Consider the following 21,950-nt stretch of genomic DNA (forward strand, 5'->3'; position numbering starts at 1 on the left):
GGTTCATCAGGAATCTATTTCTTGGGATATGAAAAGTATTAATCATCACTGTCACTATCACTATCACTTTCAACTTTTTCCTTGTACCAAACCATGATTCTGAATTGCCACCTTCAAATAGAGTCGTCAATAATCAATCTTTAAAATAGAGTTGCTAACCTTCATTCTAGGGAAGGTACCTTTTATCAACCATGATACTGATTATTGTTCACTTGGTCTTGGATGTGACCAACATTTTGCCTGTTTCTTCTTGGAATGGCAACTACTCTTTCAACAACCACAACGTTTTGACCAATAGGAGCTCTTCGTAATATTTCGCTGAATTCTTCTTCTTCTAGAACCCGGTTCACTTGATGGTATTGTTGAGCAGTTCGTTTACACCTCCAGGCTAGATTGTTCAAATCTGAAATAATATCTTCTTGTGTGTCCTGAAAGCCAAGATTCGGTTGTACAACTAGAAACACATTCTCATGCGGCAATACCATCTTACTTCATTACAGGGGACTGATTAGTCTTTCTCATTCGATCCTTAGCAGAGTCGCCAAAAATCTGTTGGTAAACAGATTTGTCACTGTGATAGTTACTTCTGAAACTGGCCCTATTCGCCTTGTGAATGGTGACAACTGTGCCAACAGTTGGAAAGATTGAAACCGATCATTACCAGATTACAATCTTCCTCTGCGTTTGAGAGGGACAGCTCCCTCGTAAGATAAATTTTTGATTTTTCAAATAAAGACAGTTACAACTTAGAATAAAGAAAGGAAACTATTGATGACGAATGCACCACACGACTTCAATGTTTCCATAAAATTGATGTAGGCTGCTAATGAAAACCAACAAGAACTACGCTTGAGAGCTATCATCAACACAATGTTATTTCAATGATTCGTGAATATTTACACCATACTATGAAAATACTCAGACTGATGAATCAACACTTCAACAATTCAGATTCAGTAGAAAAAAGAACGCAAAATGTACTGTCTTTTATTTCTTAGCACCAAGAACATAAGAAATGATTGATCACAAGAACAACAATTGTACACACTTTCCAAAAATTGCCTTGTTATCAAAACATAAGTGTTCCCTGTCTCCAAGTCCAAAAAAGTCCCCTGTTACATTGAGATTCATGAATTTATATTTCATTCTGGCTTGAATAACTTTTCGGGTTCGTAACCACTCAAAAAGTTAGAGTCTCGAATTTGGAATGCATTTGAAAACAAACTCTAACTCTAACTCATATGAATAAAAACTCTAGATCCTAACTCTAGTTACGATAAGTGAGATAAGTCACTTTTCACCATAAGGTAGTTAAAAATCTATTGCAGAGAAAAGACCACAATGCTGATTTCGTTGAGGTAGCCTTCCATCTTCATATTAAATTGATGATCGAGCATCAATGATTAACTTAAGACATTTATTGATGTCATCTGTCTTCCTTGCGTTGCTGTTGGAATTTCAAAAGTTTTGATCTCATGCTTCAGAATTGATGAGCTTTGAAGTCTTCGACTGCACACCCAAAAATTGATTTGCATATTTTGATTCCCTTAGTGACATTTGAGTTTCACGACATGGTTGGGAGAGGTTAGCAAGCTCTTTATTTATTTATTTTTATTTTATGCATACTCTCACCAATCATATTTTCAAAACTTTGATTTGGGCAATTATATCAAACATATCGCTGCCTTGCCTGTCATTTATATCCCGCGGCTTCTGAAATGTCTTATCATATATTTTGCCTGCAAAATGCCCATACTCCTCATGGATCAAGGATTATATGTGCAAAATTATGCTTTACCAACTTCCTAGCTTCAATTTGGTTGGATGATTATCCTTGTGTTCTCCATACTCAATGCCCATGATATGGCCAATGCTTTGAGGAATTCGATCAAATAGTTCATGTGCTTGGTCTATTTTAAATTGAGTGGAAATATGTTATGCAACCACACTGCTATTAAATAGTTTACATACCTTCTTTTGGAAAATTTTGCATTAAATCTTTCATATCATTCCATGGGATCATCCTTGGAGTTGTTATCTCAAACCATTCAAGCATATAGCCTTGGCATTAGTAAGAATGCATTCTGTCAAATGGTTATAACCTGTTTTGAGCTCCTGTCAAGCCTGCGGCTGGAAAAGTAATAGACATTCAGCCAAACAATTTATGTATCTTTTTTATGTTTTCATCATGGTTATGGTCAGCTTCGACTGTACACCTGCAATCTGCATTTATTTGAGAATGACAATCAAATAATTCATTTGCCTTACTAAGAAATTTAGTCAAACAGCTCACGTGCCTGGCCTCCTTCATGTCAACAACGGTTCCATGCATATCTTTACTGGAGGCAAGATAAAGTGCAGACAAATTCTGACTCTACCCGTGGCCCATTCCATGCCTTAGAGACTTCTGAAGCTTCATCGACAATTCAATGGCTTCTTAATAACTATGAAGTCAACTTTCACATCTGTTGATTGCCTTAAGCTGAATGAACAAACAAAACCTCAGATGTATATTGCCCATTTTGTGGCATGACAGCTTGCAGGTGAAGCATTGTATCAAACAGTTCATGTACATTAGATTAGATTTTGGACCTGCCAATTGTATTCCAATGGAGATTCTTAAAGATAAAAATCATTCCCCAGCAACCATTCACAAGCCTTCAAATTATGTTATTTTTGCGCATGACATGGATATTTTGTATGTAATATGACATGTCAAACATGTTTTTTTTAAAAAATTGCCTGCACAGTCTATATTAAACTTAGCAAGTTCACCAGAACTCTTGCAAAACAATCACATTGCCTAGTATTCCACATTTGGCACACATATTTCAAATGCCTGAGCCTCGCATTAACAAAATTATCACGTTGAGGTGGCAATTTGTGCTCCATTTGCCTGTACGCATTCTTCATTTTTCATTGCTTTTCATTGATTTCTCTGACTTCAATAATCTGCCAAAGGAAGACCAGACATGCATCGAAGAAGATATTTTAGCCTGATGAAGACTTTCTGATTTTCATTCCTCAATTGCCTGCATCTTTACATAAACTCCATATAGTAGTTAGTCAAAGTTGGTGTTTGGCTTCAAAAGCAAAGAGTTTGAGTACCTAGTGAGAGATGATTTTAGTACGTGGTGAGAGAAAACTTTTAGTACGTAGAGAGAGGTAGCCAAATCCGAACTTCTCTCTAGAAGTTTTAGTACGTGGAGGGAGGTAGTACGTAGAGAGAGATGGATTTGGTATGGGGAGAGAGAAGGTTTTAGTACGGGGAGAGAGAAAAGTACATAGAGAGAAGATTTTAGTACATAGAGAGAGGTAGTTTTGAATAGTGGGGAAATTAACCTCTCTCTTTATCTCACTCTGGAACCAAAACTTTTTTTCTAACTCCTCGAATAAAATATCAAGGCAACAAGTTCTTATGCATTAAACAATAAATATTTCACGTATCAAAACCAACAAAGCTTCTCTATATTACAATGTCCGACTGCTTGTTGGGGACGGGGGAAATTGTGGGATGGGTTTTGGGGACATGGTACAAAGGGCTTAAGTTTGGGTATGGTAGGGGGACAGTGGAGGGGACTTGGCAGGTGGGCAGTGCTGATATACATATAGTACTTTAAAAACTAGTTAGGAAAATATGTAAAGAATTACATTTCATTTGAAACTTTAGCAATTTAGTAAAGTGATACTGTCATTCACTGCTAATCATATGAAACCTTTAAACATTGAAAATTTCAAATTAACCATATATGAACATGGAACTGGATAATGAATCGTTGGATAAATATGACAGTAGCGATAAACCTTGAAGCACCGACATAGAATCCCCAGCTCTGATTTTTATTAAGGGTAGCCAACGCAGTCATCAAAAAATATGCAATAGCAGTTACAAATCCTCTGTTAGTGAACAGATGTCTTTTCACAAATATAACCAAATTACCCTCTAATGCCCAAAACCTAAAACAAGATCTGTAACCAACAGTTGAGACATTTGCAATGGTTACATGCAAGCGCTCTCTGAATTTTGATGTGAAGGTACAGCTCCCTTCTTCAGATAAATATAAATTTGGGAATGCTTTTAACCTGAAAGCAATAAAGGCTTACAAACATCTACCTATAAACACAGAATAGATGCGAAAGAAACTTAAATATAAAGCAAATGAACCCAAGGAACTGATACACAGCCCACTCCCTCACATTCACCAATGAAGACTAAACAGAAGACACGAAAAAGTTTATATTTCCTTTCAACGAATAGCTTTATCTGAAAACAAAATTCCAAACTTAGTTGCATATCTGCATTATCAATGGCACTGAAAAATGATTACTGTAAGGCAGAACTCAGTGTAATCCAGAGAAGCACTAATCAATTCAAAGACTCGGTAATGCTTTCCCCTTTTATTCAATCTCAAAGAATGAGCTTACAGACTCAAAATCTATACAGTATATGACATTGAAAAAGAAATATATCTCTCTCTATTACCAGAAAAACGGAAAGAAGTCCCTCCCTGAAGTACACAGACTCCTGAAAGAAGCGGAACCTGGCGTTTCAACAATTGGTATGTCCAGCTTCTCTCATTTACTGTGACACCATTGATTGCAACAAGAGCTTGAGAAGATTGATGATCATGTTGATCAAATTCTGATGTTCATAAATGTGGACTTGGGCACACATGAAGGTTTCAATACTGCGAATGGAACCGAGAACATTGGAAATGGTGCCGGCAAATCAATAGATGGCTGCCGATATTCAATCTTTCTAGAGACCTCACAGGTAATGTTGAGTGATGGGAACTTTTGCTGTCGGCATCTTTCTTATCTTATGTGTATGAATTGAAATATTTCAGACATCTTCTGCTTATCACAGATACTCTGAGGTCTCGATTGACTATAGAACCTTGGAAGCTCTTGCTAGGTTCTTCTTTGAACACATTTTTCACTCACTAATATCCTTATTATAAAGGAGTCAAGGATTGTAAAAGAGGATTGTTTCTTCTATTGCCCGATATTCTTCCCATGATCATTGAGCTATTTTCAATGTATATGAGCCATGGCCCATGATAGTTAGTAATTCAAGTCTTTAAGAACATGAATTCTTGATACCTTACTTCTTAAAGTGTAATTTTCAAAAATTCATGCCTGCTTGGAGATGAAGAAATCATGAAACCCATACCTCCATAAATGACAGCTTAATAAGCTAGAGCCCTCAGTATAATGATTTTGGTACCTTTGACCCTTTGAATTCATATCTTTGAATAGACAGGCTTCAGATTCTGAGTGATTTGCATTGATGAACTCTGAATTTGTATGAACCAAAAGTACCAAAATGGACTTCAAATCTGAATTTGCGCTTTGAAATCAATGAATTTATGTCTCCGAACTGATGAAATTGGCTGGGCTAGTAAACCTGTGAGCCTTGTAGAACCCCTGAATACTAAACTTCTGATCTTACAATTTAACTGCAACTTTGAACTATTTGATTGATCACAACCACAAGCTTTGAATCTGCAATTTGGATCTGTTGCACTGAACTTTCGTGTTAAACTTCTAGAATCAGTTTGAGCAATATAACCCCCAAATGTACCTGCAGTAGAAATCTGCATTTGCATTTCTTCACTGAAACTATGACTTTGAAATTATACCTGCATGCTTGAACATTACACTTGGAACTGTCGAACTTGAACTCTGAACCTCTGAACCTTTTTGGGCCCCTTGAACTGAACGAACCTCCTGAATCTGTTTGTACCAACCGAACCAGTTTGGTTCAAACTGGTTCAAGGCCTGTTTTTTAACTTACCTATATCCAACAGGAAATTCAGAGATAAACATGAACCTATGAGATAGAATGAGTCATTTTGAGATTTTAAAATGAGGATCTATAAGGGTACTAACACCCTCATAGATTGCCCATATTAGGTTTGGGCATGATCTGAAAATGTCCTTCGATCAACCAATTTTATATATATATATATATATATGAATGATTTTCTTGCAAATATAAAAAATAATTAAAAGAAAACACTTTTGAGATGTCTGAGGATAGGATACTTCCAAAAGTCTGTGAGACACTCAAGGGAGTCCTAGATGTCCCAGAGACTCCTGGGTGTCTCTGTTATCTCTGGATGTCCTAGTGGCGATGAGGGGCACATCCATGTTTTACAACTATATTATTCAGAAGTTATCAAAGTATTACAATCATGGGATTTGCATAGAATTTCTGTTGTGCACTGTATTCTACAGCATTTAGATTACTTTAAATTCAAATCCTAAGCTCCCAATTCAGGTATGGGATACAGGCTTGAGTACGTGGGTATGACAATTTTCCCTTGGGTATGGGTGCAGTTATGTCCTATTTACATGCACATATATTTTCTCAAACATCAAAACTCAGAATATAAAATATAACTAGAATGATATAGCTATAAGAAGAGTGATACTCATAAATCTACAATTGCCAAGAAATAAAAAATTTAGACTCCTTATACATAATAATTTGCATAAACGATAATATTCAAGTCTAAAAATGTCATTATACAATGAAAACACAAATTAAAAGCCTTACTAAATATTCAACTCTAGGCATGGTTTCTATAGGACTTTTTGTTGACCTTTCAATAGGTCTGAACTGCTAACTGTTATATAGTTTGTGTTTTCTATTTGGAATTATAAGCAGTGAAAAGAAGGATGTGATTGAATTGTAAAATTCAACTCCCAAATGCCAACCAAGATAGAGGCATTTGCAATAGTAGTCTTTGGGATGATGATGTTGCATGAGTATGAGACATGACATTTGCACTCAGTGCCGCAAAGCTGAATGCTAGAACCTTATAGGTATGTTGTTGTTAAAATGTAAGGTGCAAAAAAGCATATGCCAACATCCTAAAAGGATGTGAACCAATCTTGTGTTGTTGAAGCAAGAAGAAATTAGAGGCTAAAATCAAAAGAATTTATAAGTATCATGACCAGTCTTTCATGAACAATGTGTTTTCCCTAGAAGACTGCCTGACCAAAGGACCCAAATTATGAATGTTCCATGAGACATGTTCCTCTAGGTATGACCAGTTTTGGTGGGGATTAGTTCTAGGCCGGGTTTGGACTGAACCCAGACCTGCATCCAGCTCCAGGGGCTGTTTCTGGTATCTTGTTTTAACTCATCTTTCTTCTATACTTGGAATTTATATTAAGTCTCATAGGTTTGTATTTCCAGTGCTTCTCCTAAAAACTAGCTAACAATCCTATTCTAAGCATCCATATTTACATCTTACTCAAACATCAGCCTTCTAGATTATTTTTTCTAAGTTGTTCTTTGTGTCTAATTATAGATTTTCATTTATTACACTTCACTTGGCTTGAAATACAAACTTACACAAAACTGGTTTGAAGGCGTTGATTACAGACTTACAAAAAAGTAATTTCCAACATCCCCCAAGCTCAGGTAGACCCCATTGTAGATGGCTTAATGTAAGCAACTAAAAATCTGAACATGACATCCTCTGACACATAAGCTATTCAAGTGTAGGTCCCATTGGAACACAATTCTTCAAACCTAGTAGACAGATTTTCTAATGGATCATCTGTTAGACAATGAGACACTGTACATGGAAGATGACCACAATGAGCCTCAAGGATACATTCACCCTGAAACATGTTGACAAATACACTGAACTACATAGCTCCCTAATTGATAGGGTGACTGAAAGAAAACATAAATCAACCCAAAGCAACATATTATATTCACATGTATAGTCAAACTCCATATTTTCCTTAGGCACGCATTTAACCACAACCACCACAATCTTGTTTATCACACTGTCTATTCCTATCGGCCAAAAATATGACAGAGTATACAGCTACCATGAGATAACCCTTACTATAAAGTCACTTAAAGAACCAGTACTGAATTATGGCAATTCGTCAAATACTTGTCATGAAACGGAAAATATAAGGTTTTAAACAATTCACCAAATAAGATGAATGAATGCAATGAATATTAGTAACATCAATAATATTCAGAAAGAGAAGATCTTATTATCATTTGCTTTTTAGGACGGATCTGTTACAAGTTCTAATATAAATGCTTCTAACTTTCACCAATTGTATAACATTCCCATAACACTAATTGGACAGCAAGAATGAGGACTGGACGCCTATGTTTGCAAATATGAAAATGAACAATCGAATTATATAACTTGCCGATAGATATGCCAATGCTGGGGACGGTGTTCAGCTTCTTGGAAATGTACAGTTTGCTGCCCGTGCACAGTACAATCTGAAACAACTTGAAATTTATTTGTTTGCCTGAAATTCTTCCCTTAAAACTGGATCGGAATGATCCCTGATTTATTCCGCCGTCTATAACTATGTCCTCCTGGCTTGATTAAAGAAGACCATGCGATGTAATAGGGACCCGTCGTTTCAGCTAAAACCTTGGGAAAAATTTACACAAGTCAGTAATAGTCCCGTCTGTCAGCTTGTGCACCCAGGGAAATGACGTGCAGTAAATCGCGTAGCAGACGGGTATTTGTCTTGCCGGCTTGATCACTTTGTAGCCCGTTCTCCTTCCTGGATGTTTGGCAGGTTGTTACTCAATACAATCCTCGTCCCAAACTCTTCACTTGACAATGACACCTGCGATTAAGATGGTATCCCCCGAACTGCGATTTTTTTGTAATTTTTTCCCTTCTCCAAATAAGTGAAGAAAACGCACTGGGAAGAGGCGCCTGAATCCAGAGACGGCAGCACTCGGGTTGTGAAGGGAAAATACTGCCTGAACAATAAATTTCGATTTAACACTTGGAGTCTTGCTTGTCACTTCGAAAAATCCGAATTGAATGCTGTAGACCCTGCTTGGATTGGCTTGTCAAAATATATAGAATGTTGAAGGAGTCTCCTTACTCCTCTTGCCAACTGATCCTGTAAAATGATGAACTCCAAACCTTGCAAACAGCTCAAATCCTCGAAATTCAATTCTTAGATTGATCCACCATGAAATGGCTGAATACCATCTCCAATGAGCAACCCTTCAGAAGATATCTCACTTCCTCAGTTATGCAGATCCAAGGGAGTTTTCGTTCCCGAAGACCTAATGAAAAATTTGCAGACCATAGACCACAAATTGCTCCAATATAATAAGAAGTAAAAACCACAAAATCACTTGTCCAAATGGGTGCCTCATGTCTTCTATTTATTCATTTTTTTGAGAAGACATTGGAAGCTTCCAGAATTGTCTTTTATAATATCTTATTATAATGCACTTTTATTATTAATTAACTTTATAAAACTAAATAAATAGCTTTATAAAGTTAAAAGTACAATCTCAATTCGACATTAGAACAAGTAGGCCCCACTTACTGAATTATTATTCTCCGAGAGGAAGAATGTAATCATCTGGAAATAAAATGACTCTCTCTCCAAAATCATTTGCCTACGAGAGTCAATAATAGGCAAATCTCCGATAGAAGTTATGTCGCTAGAAAGGGGACATGACATACCAAGGGGACATCAAGAGGCACTCCAAATAGATCTACTTCAAGAAAATTTCCCTCGATCAATATAGCCCAAAAAAATCAACATGGCTCAATTATTCCAAGCAGAGGCTTGACTTGCAAGCCCTTTTGCTTTCAATGATGAACTAATGGAACAAATGCAACAAACACATAATTACCAGATACTACAACAATATAAACTATATGCTTCAAACTCAGATGTAAATGCTTCGAATCAACAAGCAACCCCAACCAATACATTTAGGAGGTCCTCTTTTGGTTTGCCCCCCCTGACCTCCATTACCCTTGAGGGATGCAATGATTGAACCTTACCACAACCTTGCCTTAGAAATAGGATTTTATGAACAGTTCGACATACACTAGCACCTTACATAGCTTATATGGACATAGTTATATCACCCCAAAACACTACCTTTGATGGAAGCTAAGATAATGCAACTCATCTTAAAGCCTTGGCAATATTTAAAAAGATTGGATCTTAGCAAATAAATGGTCAACAACATGACCATCTTTCAAAACCTTATTGGAGACACCCTAGAATGGTATAGTAAACTGAGACCCACACCATTCTCAAATTCTAACTAACATCAGGTTTATGAAATCTACACCCAACAGTTTATCATTATGTAGTCCTTTTTTTTTTATGTCAATCACTGCTGAATTTAACCTCTGTTGTTGTTTTTCCACCTTGCATTCATCCTTGATCTGTATGTTACTATGTAATGCCTATAGATATCTTGGGGAATACCACTTATATCTTTATCAGACACAGCAAATGTACTTTGGTGCTTGGATAAAATCTATTAAGTGCATCTTTTTTGGTTCATTAGAGTTCTTGCTGTTAACATAAAAACTTTCATCAGTTGAATAAATCCATGTTTGGAATGCTAGAAATCAAATCAAAATTTGAAAATGTAGAGGTCTCATATATGGAAATTACATTACCTGTGCTAAGATCTCTAGTTGCTGTCACGTCCAGATTATGAAATAGAAGAGCATTTGTAAAGTCACAATTAGACTCTTCATTTGTAGCATTACTTGTTGTTTGATCCTCATCTAGATTTTTTGGGTGTTAGGCATCCTTTTCAAGTTATAACAAGTTGGTTGGAATTTCTTTTCCATAGGAACACAAAGATCTAAATATATTATCTGTACTCTTCTTCCTTTGATTCTACCAATAAAGATCATCCAATATTGACATCAGTTGATTTGGTTGGTAGAGGAGCAGATTCTTAATTGTGTCTCCTTAAGTAGTAGTCACATTTCCATATCACCAACCAATGTGAGCCTCAGCCAGGGTAAGCCAAGATTTGTCTACGATCAGGGTTACCCCTTCACATCAAAGTGAGTCTGATTCAATACTACCATGAATCTCTTTAACATTCGAACAATGGTATTATTTTTCCAATAACTCTTAACCCCTAGCTGATCCATGGTTTGTAAAACCACGACATTGTTGGTATATGCCATGTCAACTAGCTCTTTGTGGACTTGGCTTCTCTCTTGTTAGCTAGAAGTCTCCCTTTCCACTCTAAAACATCACCAAGGTTTGGCATATGTGGTGCCAATCTCACGAGCAATCTCATCATGATCTGATGCATGCAGAGTTGTTCCTTAAATTGAATCTTGATTATAAGGCAGTCCAAGTCTCAGTATTTAGAAATAGCTGGTCTACAACCTGCAGGAACTTTGGAGCAGCTCACTTTCTTGTTTTTTGTTTTGATCTTAGATTCCTGACCTGCCCAGGTTGAATTTCGGATAGCTGATCCACAACCTGCATGGACTTTGGAGCAGTCCACCTGTCTTTTCTATTTGATCCTAGAACATTGATGGGTTTAGGTTATACGAGTCTAATTCAAGTCAAAAGTAGGCTTGGAATAGGTTGTTGCTGATTGAGTCTTTGGGCAAACAAGCCTCACTTCTTAATTTCTTCTATTTTCCATAAAGGCTTAGGGGCTGGTTCCTCCCTTGGTAATTTATAGCGTTTTATATGGGATACCTATATAAGTTTTAGAAGTATCTTTCCTTCTTGTTATTGTAATTTTGAGTTTAGGAGGGGGTGGCTCACAAAGCTGTCCAACCAAAGTTAACATGCATATCACAAGGGGAATTCTTGGGTACACAATTACAAACAATTCCAATAAAACCATACTATATAGTAAGATGAGGGCCTTGGATAATATCAACTTCTAAATATGGGTAAAGTTAGAACACCTCTTTAGCAAATATACAACAACGATATTTTAAATAAGATATTGTAATGGGCAGTGTATGGTAAAAAAGGTAAAAGATAGCAAAGGATGGCTAAGCCTGGCTCAATGCAAGAAAATAACATAAAGCATAGCTAAGCACATTAATGTAGCCTGGGCCACATGAATGTAGGTGCATTAATTTTCTCCAAGCACTCGTAGAGACATGGTAGTAGGAAAAGTCAAGGCTTGTAAAAAAACCCTTGTAAATCACAAGTAGGCACTCTGAAGACGTGGCATATGTCAGAGATGATTCATATATGCTTGAATCATCAAAGTTCCATGTGAGAAACTTTTCTTCCTTGGGTGAAGTACTTACTCCTTTCTCTAATCCTCTTACAGAAAACATGAGCACGAGAGGAGAAATTTGTTGATTACCACCTTAACAGTTAGAATATGGGAAGCCTATGAATAGGGATTCAAACCTTAATTTTGTATTTTCAAAAGAGATGACATCATTGGTCCAATTGATGATGCATAAAATGAATTTGTCTATCAGTTGCTGAATCAGTGATGTTGCCGTGGGCTGGATGAATAGACCATACATGGAAGAAGCCGCAAAATATAAACAAAGGGATTGAAGGAGGGCAAAAGTGGATTTGAAGATTGGAAAACTACAGTGGAGATAAAATGAGGGAAGCTGGAGGACAAGCATTAAACTGAAAAGCAAGCACCAATGAGATGGTGACTAATGCAATAAACATGGCCCTTTACTAGTACTTAGCCAGCACATCCAAATGTATATTGGGTAGGTTCATGCACCAACAAGTCTTGACAAAGAAAAATGTTCATAAGTTTCAGGCATATACACATACTTGCTCATAGTGGGGACCTCACAGTAGCTCATAAGGTTTCCTAAGTTATTTTTGTATAACTTATTATCTTGTAAAAGTTCCTGGGCCACAAGTTCTCTTCACCCTTGGGGAGACCCATAGCTTGAGATAAGGGCATCTCATGAGAGAATATCGTCTTGTCCTAATTATTATGTCAATAAAAAATTAAAATTTGAAAAATGGAGGAAACATTTGTTTTAAAGATATCTTATCAAAATTTGAAGGATGATGAATGGTTCCTAATTTGCTGTCGGATTTTGTGCATCTTTGAAGGGAAATGTATTGTGCCAATTATTGGGTGAATTTTGTCATCAATCTATAGTTAAGTTTTCTTGATTTCTATCATTCATTTTTTCCCTTAATTTTCTTAATTGGGTTGTCATATATTGCTTTTTATCTCTGATAGCTGTAACTGCAAGTATCTCTAATCACTATAATATTCTTTATCTCTAAGCCAGCAAGTCAGAGTTGCTCTGTTTTGTGTCCATAATCCAATTTTGTAATGGATATTTTGTTACAACTATCCGTTTATTTTTTGTTTCACCAATTTTCCCTTCTCAAACACTGATTTAGTTCCAAATCTGAGATGTTACTCATTTTTTCATATCATATATGCTTTAAATTACTCTGTGCATGTGTATATGTCTGTATGTTTCAAATGAAAAGAGACGTTTCGTCTCCTGATATTTCCAAGTTTGAGTTTAATATTATCCTGACACTTACATATATATGCTATTTCCAGCTTTGCAGAAGGTTACATTTCATGCCGGTGAAGCAGCAGTAACAGTCCCTCTATCAAAAGAAGCTGCTGTTGAACTTGGCAATTCTATTAATACTTTGCTCCAGACTTTTCAAAAGAAAGCAGCAGCAGCAAAGCCTCAAAGATGGGATAGTCTTGAATTTCAACACTCTGCAGAAGATGGTGTTCACGTGGAGCTCTTCTGCAATCCCAATGCTTATTCCAATGCTTTTCAGGCAAAGGTATTGATGACAGTGAGTGATGGAAAGATAAAAGTGATCTCAGAAGGTTTACTCAGTGCAATCAAATCTGATATTGACCAGTTTGTCGAAAGTCTGCCTAAGTGATTCTTCTTTTCAATTTGTTGTTTGATATTTAATCGAGAGAGAGAATGCACATCTGCCTTTCGGCTTTAATAATTCAAAAATTATCTTAGGGGTTGATTCATTTGCCGTAGTTGATTGTATATTGTATGAAGTTCTTTAAAGGCACGCACAAAGCAGATATTCAGGTGCATATAGCTAGTAAAAAATTTCTGAAACGAGGAGAATGTATTCAGCACTCTTTTCAGACATAAGGATATGCTCAGCAGAGCTTGAATCTAGGTCGTCATCCTGGTATGTTTTTCCTTGCCACTAAACCACAACCTGTTGAATGACCATTAGCGGAAATGCGAGAAACTGGCTGTAGCTGTACTAATCTGGACTTACTTGTATCTGTGCTCAGTATTTTGGGAGTTTAAATTTCACTTTAGCAGAGATGTATACATAGTGCTTGAATTTAGTTGTACCATAATTGGCTACCCGCTACAAATAAAATGAAAGTGAAATGAAATGAACCAGAGCCATGTAATGAGGGAATCCTTTTACACTTTATTCTGAGAGAAATATTTATTATTATTATAAAGCCTATATATTCATCGAAATAAAATGATTTTTTTAATGATGTTCAGAAGACCAGTTACTCTATGAGATCCAAGAGTTGCATTGTTCAGTAAGGTGCAAGTCCCATACAACCACCCTACTACCTACTTCTATCCCCAATTTCTTTTCCGTGTCACATGCTGTAGACTACCTTTTTATTTTGTTAGTTCCTTGTCGTTCCTATGTAATTTGGATGAAGACAAAAACCCTAATGTGTAGACTATGATAACACTTTTAATTTTGATATCCATATGAACTCAATGATGAATAGAATTACTAACAAGTGTCACGTAGTGATCAGTATTTGCCAAATAATAATTGTTTAATTATATAAAAAATAACTAATTATTAAAAAATATAAAGTTAAAAAGTGGCCTCCGAGCGAGGGTTGATTTTCATTTCATCTCAGAGAACAGTGCAGGTTGCTTTCGTGTCAGAGAGGAAGGTATTGTTTGGTGCTGTATTGATCAACAGTAGACTCTGTAATATACGATCAGGCCAAATCTCCTACCTAAAATGTAGATAGTTTAGGATAGATAAAAATGGAGACGAAGATAATGTGGGAGGAAGGAGGAGAGAGGGGGTGTAGAGTTTGAGATAGAGATATAGCTGAGACATATTGAACTTCAGTACATATGGATAATAAGAAAACATATTATATTGGAAAAAATATCTCTTATATCTCTTTAGATATTATTACATTTTGCAAGGCAATTTATGAAGAATGGTGTTAATTTTAATAAGTTTAGGGTAGTCAATTAATGTAATTATTACATTTTGCAAGGCAATTTATGAAGAATGGTGTTAATTTTAATAAGTTTAGGGTAGTCAATTAATGTTTTCGTTGTTTGCTTTAGTCTTATTATAATCAATTGAAATGGTGTAATATGATATGGTATGAGTAGTCTATAAAAAGAGCATTCATAAGTTTTATTAAAAAGAGTCTATGATATGGTGTAATAAGTTTAGGTGAGTCAATTAGTGTTTTGGTTGTTTGCTTTAGTCTTATCATAATCAATTGGAATGGTGTAATAAGTTTAGGTTAGTCAATTAGTGTTTTGGTTGTTTGCTTTGTATGAGTAGTGTATAAAATGAGTCATTAATAGACTTTCATATATTACATAATGAAAATGTGGTAAATGTTTTAATAATTTTTTACTTACATAAATAGTTTTATATATACTAAGGTGCAATTGCTAGTCCATATATATGGACAACATGCAAATAGAAATCTAGTTGTGATAGTCCTTATCAAAACATCATTAGTAGGAATTGGCACACATGCTCATCTATAACAAAGATGCATATAAAATATTTTTTATAAGATTTTTTATCTTAAAAATAATAATTAGTTGTTCATAAGCATGAGAGATTTCTAGGCATCAAAATATATTTAATAAAATGAGTTAATATTTAAGTATGGACTTTGGAATATATGAGATTCAATCTCAACTTAAATTGCAAACTTTTGATAAACAATGATACCAAAATATTGTTGCCAATTCTTAGAAAAATGAAGTGGGAACACCATAACATATTCAACATGGCTTCATTCATTCGCTAGATGGTTGTCCCTTGTGCTTTCAAGTTGCATGTTTTGCTCTTAATATTGGGTATACCCCAATGATTATCATGTATGACATGGCAAGAAAAAACAAACAAACTTGGTAAATGAATTATTGTCAAAGGGAAACCTTGCTCCTTTCTTCTTTAACACCATTCTTCATAAATTGCCATACAAAATTATACAAAATTTAATAATATCTTAATAGATCATTTTTCCAATATAATATGTTTTCTTATTATCTAGGTGTATTGAAGTTCAATATGTCTCACGGAAGACCAGACCAAAAGCATTAAAGCAAACTTTAAAATATTAAGCAAAGTTAATAGATATTATTTTCTTGTAGAAATTAAAAATATTAGGCTCATTAAAATGACTATAATTAGTTTATTTAAATGTTACATTAGTTTTTAAAATACAAATTAGACAATAATTATATGAAATAAAATATTAAAATGATATAAGAATTTGTAGAAAATATTATATAACTCTTCGATAAAGTTTAATCTAATCTTATGCTTTATTTTAAATTCAAATTTAATAAATTATTGAAATATTTGATTAGTTAAATTGTCTACAATATTAGTTATGTGTGTTTTTGTCAATGGCCAAAAATATGCCTCGTTTAAATCAAACTCATGATAATATTGATCTGGTAGCTAGGTAAAAGCATAAAACATTAATCATGCGAAAATCTTTTTTATGAAGGTTCTATTTGTTCATGCTTGAAATTCATGAAAACTCTACCAGCAAAAACAACAAAAGTACCTGCAATGATAATTGAGGAAGACGAGAGAAAAGTTGTTCCTTGACAATAACCTTAGACATGTTTTTGGTCTAATTTTCTGTTGTACTGATACAAGGTCTCCTATGCAATGCTTGGAAATATTAGAGTACTTTCTGGTCTAATTTCAGTTGGACACATTATCATCATTTTCCCATAGACATTTTGACTCTTAAGTGCCTAAGCGTGTCTAATGGATGTAATGTCACATGTTGCTTCTAGTTCTCTGTTTGTGCTTCCAATTTTTTCCACGATACAAACATGCAAACACAAAGCCAGAAACCAGAAACCCATTTCTTCGAGAGTTAAAAGCCAATGGACATATGTACTGGATTCATGCATCAATGCGAAATACTTCAGTCAGGGAAAGGAAACCCACAATTACATGCTTGTCAGCGGTGTTGTAATTAATGCGTATTTAGGTGCGAAACTAGTGAACCTTTATGTCAGCTGCGGTGCTTTCATGGATGCTTGTCTGGTTTTTGATATATTAAAAAATAAAAGGAATTCCGGAATTCCATGATTAAAGGATACGTTTTGCAGGAATTTTGTGAAGAGGCTTTTCCATTGTACAATGAATTGCATAGTATAGATATGCAGCCCGACGAGTTTAATTTTCCTTTTATCCTCAAGGCGTGCAGTAGCTTGTTTGATTTAAAAGGAGGTAAGGAAGTTCACAGCAAGATATTTAAAATGGTTTACATTGAAATGTTTATTTATGTAGGTAGTGGATGGTAGACATGTATGCAAAATATCAAGAGTTTGAAAGACACACGCCAAGTATTTGACAAAATGTCTGAAAGAAACGTTGTGTGTTGGACCGCTATTATTTTTGGGTATGTGAAGAATGAACAGGAAGAGGAAGCTTTGAGTTTGTTTCAGAAAATGTGGGCCGAGCGTGTGGAAATGAATTCTATTACAATTGTGAGTGTTCTTTCTGCAGCCGCGGTGTTTGAAATTGGGAGTTTGCGATGGGGTAGGGAGATCCATGGTTATTTAGTATGCTAAAAGTGGGAATATAGAATGTGCACACACTGTGTGTGCAAAATTTTCTGAAAGAAATTTTGTGTCATGGACTATGATTTTTAGATATGCGCAGGATAATCAGGGCAGGGAGGCTTTGAGTTTGTTTAGGAAGATGCAGATAAAGCTGTTTGAAACCAATTCAGTCACAATTGTGAGTATTCTCCCTGTGATTGTTGTGTTCGGAATAGGGGCTCTGCAAGAGGGTAGGGAGATCCATTTTTATGTAATTAGGAATGAGTTTGGAGCTGGATGATTGAAGGATGTCGTTTGAACCTCAGGCTAATCTGTGAGGGTCATTGTTGGCTTGCATACTAGCGTAGAACTAGGTATACAAGCACCTGAATTCCTTTTTAAGTTGGAACCCGAGAATTATGCAAACTATGTTCTCATGTCAAACATCCATGCTTCAGCTGATTGGTGGGAGATATAGTTTAGCGGGTGTTAAAGGGGAAACAAACTCCAAGAATAGTAGGAAGGCCTTGGGGTGTATCCCTCCCATTCTAAGTTAGTTTGGGAGGGGAGGGGGGAGCTTATTGCCTATCTAAGGGGTACCCTTCTATATGCAACATGTCTGATTCTATCGAGCCCCACACACATATACCATGCATACAAAAGATTTTGCATAATCTCTCTCTCTACATATATATGATGTTTTATTCTGAGGAAATTTTCAATTTATACACAATATCTGTATGCATTTTTTTCATACTATCAGAAATTGCTTACAAGATCAATTTAAAATATATGTGTAGATTATTGATCACGATGGTATGTGTGAGAGAGTTTGCATGTACATATTGCACATTGGTTATCGATGGTACGACAAATTATAATGCAATTGGTGTTTGAACTAACCGCTTCAAATGATATTTGACGAAAGAAATGAAAAATAATACCACAAGATGCACTAAATACTCTATAGATGTCACAAACTAGGCCAAAAAAGCTCTTGACAGAATTATTAAGAACAAGGCAAAAGAGGTGAGAATGATGATTGAAATAGGTTCTAGTTATACAAGTGTTAGGAGCAATCAATTGGATGAAAAATATGGTAAAGGGGAGGGTTTCAGAGAATGTAAGACTAGTGGGAGAACACCTACTATAACATGTGGCCCATACATAGGTGGAAGGAACATCAATTTCTTTGAACCTCATACTACACTAAGATCATAGATCACTTTGGAGAGTATAGGGTGGAGGAAATTTTTCCATGAACAAGTAATGAAGTTAATTTTAAAAAAAAATCTTCTACCTTGACATTCCATGCTTGTAGATCTCTATATTGGCAACCTATGATGGAGGGCATTGAGCTAGACTCATCTTACAATATGATGAGGGTTGGTATGCTTAATGTTGCAACAAAAGATGTTCATAATGTTATTGAAGAGAATTGATAAGAGTGGGCTAGTAGTGGGTGCACAATCATGTTAGATGGATGAACACTTAGAAGGAACTAAACTCTTATCAACTTCCTCCTCTTGTGACAGAGGCATTATATCTCATAAATTTGTGGATGCATAAGATATAATAAAAATTGCAACCACATTGTTTGAACAATAATCATAGATGTGGGGTTACAAAATATGGTTTAATTTATGATAGATGATGTTTTCTGCTTGCGTTGCTATTGGGAGACTCTTAATAGGAAAACACACCTCTATGTTTTTTAACCCCATGTATAACACATTGCCTTGATCTAACTTGAGGGGACATTGGAAAAATTGAATGGGTCAAAAGTGCATTGCCTCGGGGAGAGGTGACAACCTCGAGTTCATAACCTCCTCCAATTTTTACTAATGAAGTTGTTCAATTTCCCTCTGTAGGTGAACCTAAACTAGAAGTTGGCCCTCATGTGTAGGAACAAGCTCCAGCTCAAGTGCAGTACACACTCTAGGTTACTTGTTCTAGGAGCTGAAAGAAGAGTAAAAATGCAAAGAATACCTCGATCATGGTATATATAGACTCTGTGGAAGACGCCTACATACCTGTAAAAGACCCGAACATGGAAGGTTTAATTGGAGTGCTGGAAGAAGGAGACAAATAAATAGGGGTAGACTCCAATACTCCCAATTCATTGGCATTGGGAAACCCTGCTGATTTCCAGACACCCCAAAGCGAAGGCCCTTCTTGCGCACCCAAGTGGTTTGAAATTTTTGTTAATAAGAAGCCCAATATTATCCTTATTACAAAAGATATGGTGAGTAAGTGTTTGGAGAAAACACCCAAAAGAAAAAAGCCTAAAGTAGAAGCTACGATGGAGATTGATGAAGACACTAGTTGTTGGGTGGTAGACATATTAAGCCCACTATTGATAAGGGTTGTGACAAAGTATCCCTGCAAGACTTCAAAGTTGAAAAAGAAGATTTGGGCCTAGCCACAAGGGAAGTTGATATGAAAGTCTTCAACTTCAGCAACAAAAGAATATCCTATAGGATTTGGAAGGGTTGGAAATACAAGAGGGAGTTGAAGCAGTCCTTGAAGTAAATGGCATAATATATTCACGCTATACAACATCTAGATTCCTTGTCCTTGACATGAGTCCCTACAAGTGTAGATGTCAAGTCCCCTATGAACTAGAAACTTTTGGATCAATTCTAGAGGGATAAGGTTGTCTCACCAAAACATTCAACGACTAGATAGATAGCGTCACCAATGAAGGGGTAAGTTATATTATTAACCTTGTTGAAAATCACCAGCGTGCTAACACAGTTACTAATGAGCTAGAAGCAAAACTTATTGCCTAGGAGAAGGAGAAAATGAAATGGGACTGTGAAATTGCATGCATGGAAGAGGTTCGATCCTATGGCATAATGAAGTTCTTGATAGAGAGACTAGTGCCAGGACTTGATGATAACTTGTTGTGTGTCGCCAGAGCCAATGTTGAATGGAGAAATGTTGTCATAGAATAGAGGATGAAAGATTTTGTGGAACAACTTAAGGAGATGGACTGTATCAAAGATATCACGAGAAATGACATTAGGTGTATTGACATCAGGTTAATAGAGAATGAAGAAAGGTCCAACCAGAAAGCGAAGCACATAATTCAGTGTTTCAAAGAAAGGATGAATATTATGAAAGAGGTTAACGATATCTCAATAAGAGATTTTTCAAGGGTATCTAGAGTGGATTCGGTATTAATTATTTGTAGGGATCACCTTGAAACACATGAAAATAAAGTGGAGTGTATTTGCTAGGACAAGGAAATATGGAGACAACTTACATAGCATACTGAAGTGCCAAATCAGTAGGTACTATCAGGATTTGTGACAACTTACAAGGAATGGAAAGAAGCATGTGGAACCACAACCGTTCGAGGACAAACTATAGAATCCTTTTCTCCAAATGTCAACTAAATCACAGCCCCAAAGATGCAGAATCCTCTACTCTAGATGTCAACTAAATCATTGTTTTAATTGTTTGTGATCAATTTTCTAAGTTTGGATTTAATTATATTTTCTCACAATTGGTTCACCCCCTTCTCAATTGCAGTATGTCGACTTTACTTCTTAAAAATTGGTATTAGAGCATCAAGTCCTCTTCAAGAAGGAATCTTAGTAGCTTGAGATCTATAATGGCATACATGAAGGAGAGTCCTAAATTTGATGGTGATAATTATGACACCTGAAAGAAAAAGATAAGAACATATCTAATCTATATGGTAATAGATTATTGGATGATCATAAAGAACCAAGCTAGCATTAAAATGAACATTGGTCTATCTTCATGCACATATGAGGATAAGAAGAAATTTCTATACAATATGATAGCAAGGGAATTTTAGCCCCGACTGATAATTCTATTAATGTATGTGAAAGAGTCATATCATTTGTTATGTTGTCATTGATGTCAAGCCTTAATTGGTTAGACATTATGCTAATTCAGTAGAGTGTCATATCGTTTGATTTATGAAGAGGATTTGAAGAAAGTACAATGATGATGTAAGTGTTGATAAGTGTATGGTCTTCAATGGGAACTTGAATGCATTAGACTTTGACAGCGTAATGTTGGTTCTATTATTTTACGTGACTTGATTAGGTGTTGAGATCATGTATAAGAAAGACAATTTGGTCGGTGAATGAAGAACCACAATATTAATTGAGCTATTATAGTTGTCATCGAGCACTTGATGAAGAAGTGAAGAATGTGTAGTGTCAATCGAGCAATTAAAGTGTTAACCGAGTCTAGTGTTGATCGAGCAAAGATGTATTGTTAACTAAGCATGAAAAGGAAGAAGAGTTTAGAAAAGATTTAATTTGATGCCGACATTTGATGAAAATTGACTGTTCGAGAAGTTTTGAAGATAAGGATGAAGCTAGTTATGAGATC

The 21,950-nt window shown here is 35.7% G+C and overlaps 2 protein-coding genes across 3 annotated transcripts in view; both read left to right on the forward strand.

The window, feature by feature from the left end:
* LOC149538984 (uncharacterized) overlaps positions 1–14,083 on the forward strand; it is a 53,231-nt gene extending 39,148 nt beyond the window's left edge. For both annotated transcript variants that reach the window (XM_089800373.1, XM_089800374.1), the window contains exon 3: positions 13,331–14,083. In XM_089800373.1, coding sequence (XP_089656499.1) covers positions 13,331–13,674 — 344 coding nt within the window. In that variant the 3' untranslated portion in view covers positions 13,675–14,083. The remainder of the gene's footprint in view (positions 1–13,330) is intronic.
* A 2,717-nt stretch (positions 14,084–16,800) lies between these two features.
* Positions 16,801–17,877, forward strand: LOC149538986 (pentatricopeptide repeat-containing protein At1g71490-like). Its single transcript, XM_089802510.1, has 4 exons — positions 16,801–17,076; positions 17,142–17,318; positions 17,445–17,597; positions 17,698–17,877. The coding sequence occupies exons 1-4, from the start codon at positions 16,801–16,803 to the stop codon at positions 17,875–17,877; spliced, it is 786 nt and encodes a 261-aa protein (XP_089658636.1).
* The last annotated feature ends 4,073 nt before the right edge of the window (positions 17,878–21,950 follow it).

Source organism: Cupressus sempervirens, chromosome 9 (genome assembly GCF_028749045.1).
Source record: "Cupressus sempervirens isolate cs-2001-9-10 chromosome 9, ASM2874904v1, whole genome shotgun sequence".
NCBI classification, from domain to species: Eukaryota; Viridiplantae; Streptophyta; class Pinopsida; order Cupressales; family Cupressaceae; genus Cupressus; species Cupressus sempervirens.

Excerpts from the sequence above, each read along its gene's own strand:
- LOC149538986 (XM_089802510.1), top strand. The coding sequence starts at position 16,801 with ATGTCACATGTTGCTTCTAGTTCTCTGTTTGTGCTTCCAATTTTTTCC. Across the intron at positions 17,319-17,444 it reads ACATTGAAATGTTTATTTAT|AATGAACAGGAAGAGGAAGC; the intron begins GTAGGTAGTGGA and ends GGGTATGTGAAG. Across the intron at positions 17,598-17,697 it reads GGGAGATCCATGGTTATTTA|GATAATCAGGGCAGGGAGGC; the intron begins GTATGCTAAAAG and ends AGATATGCGCAG.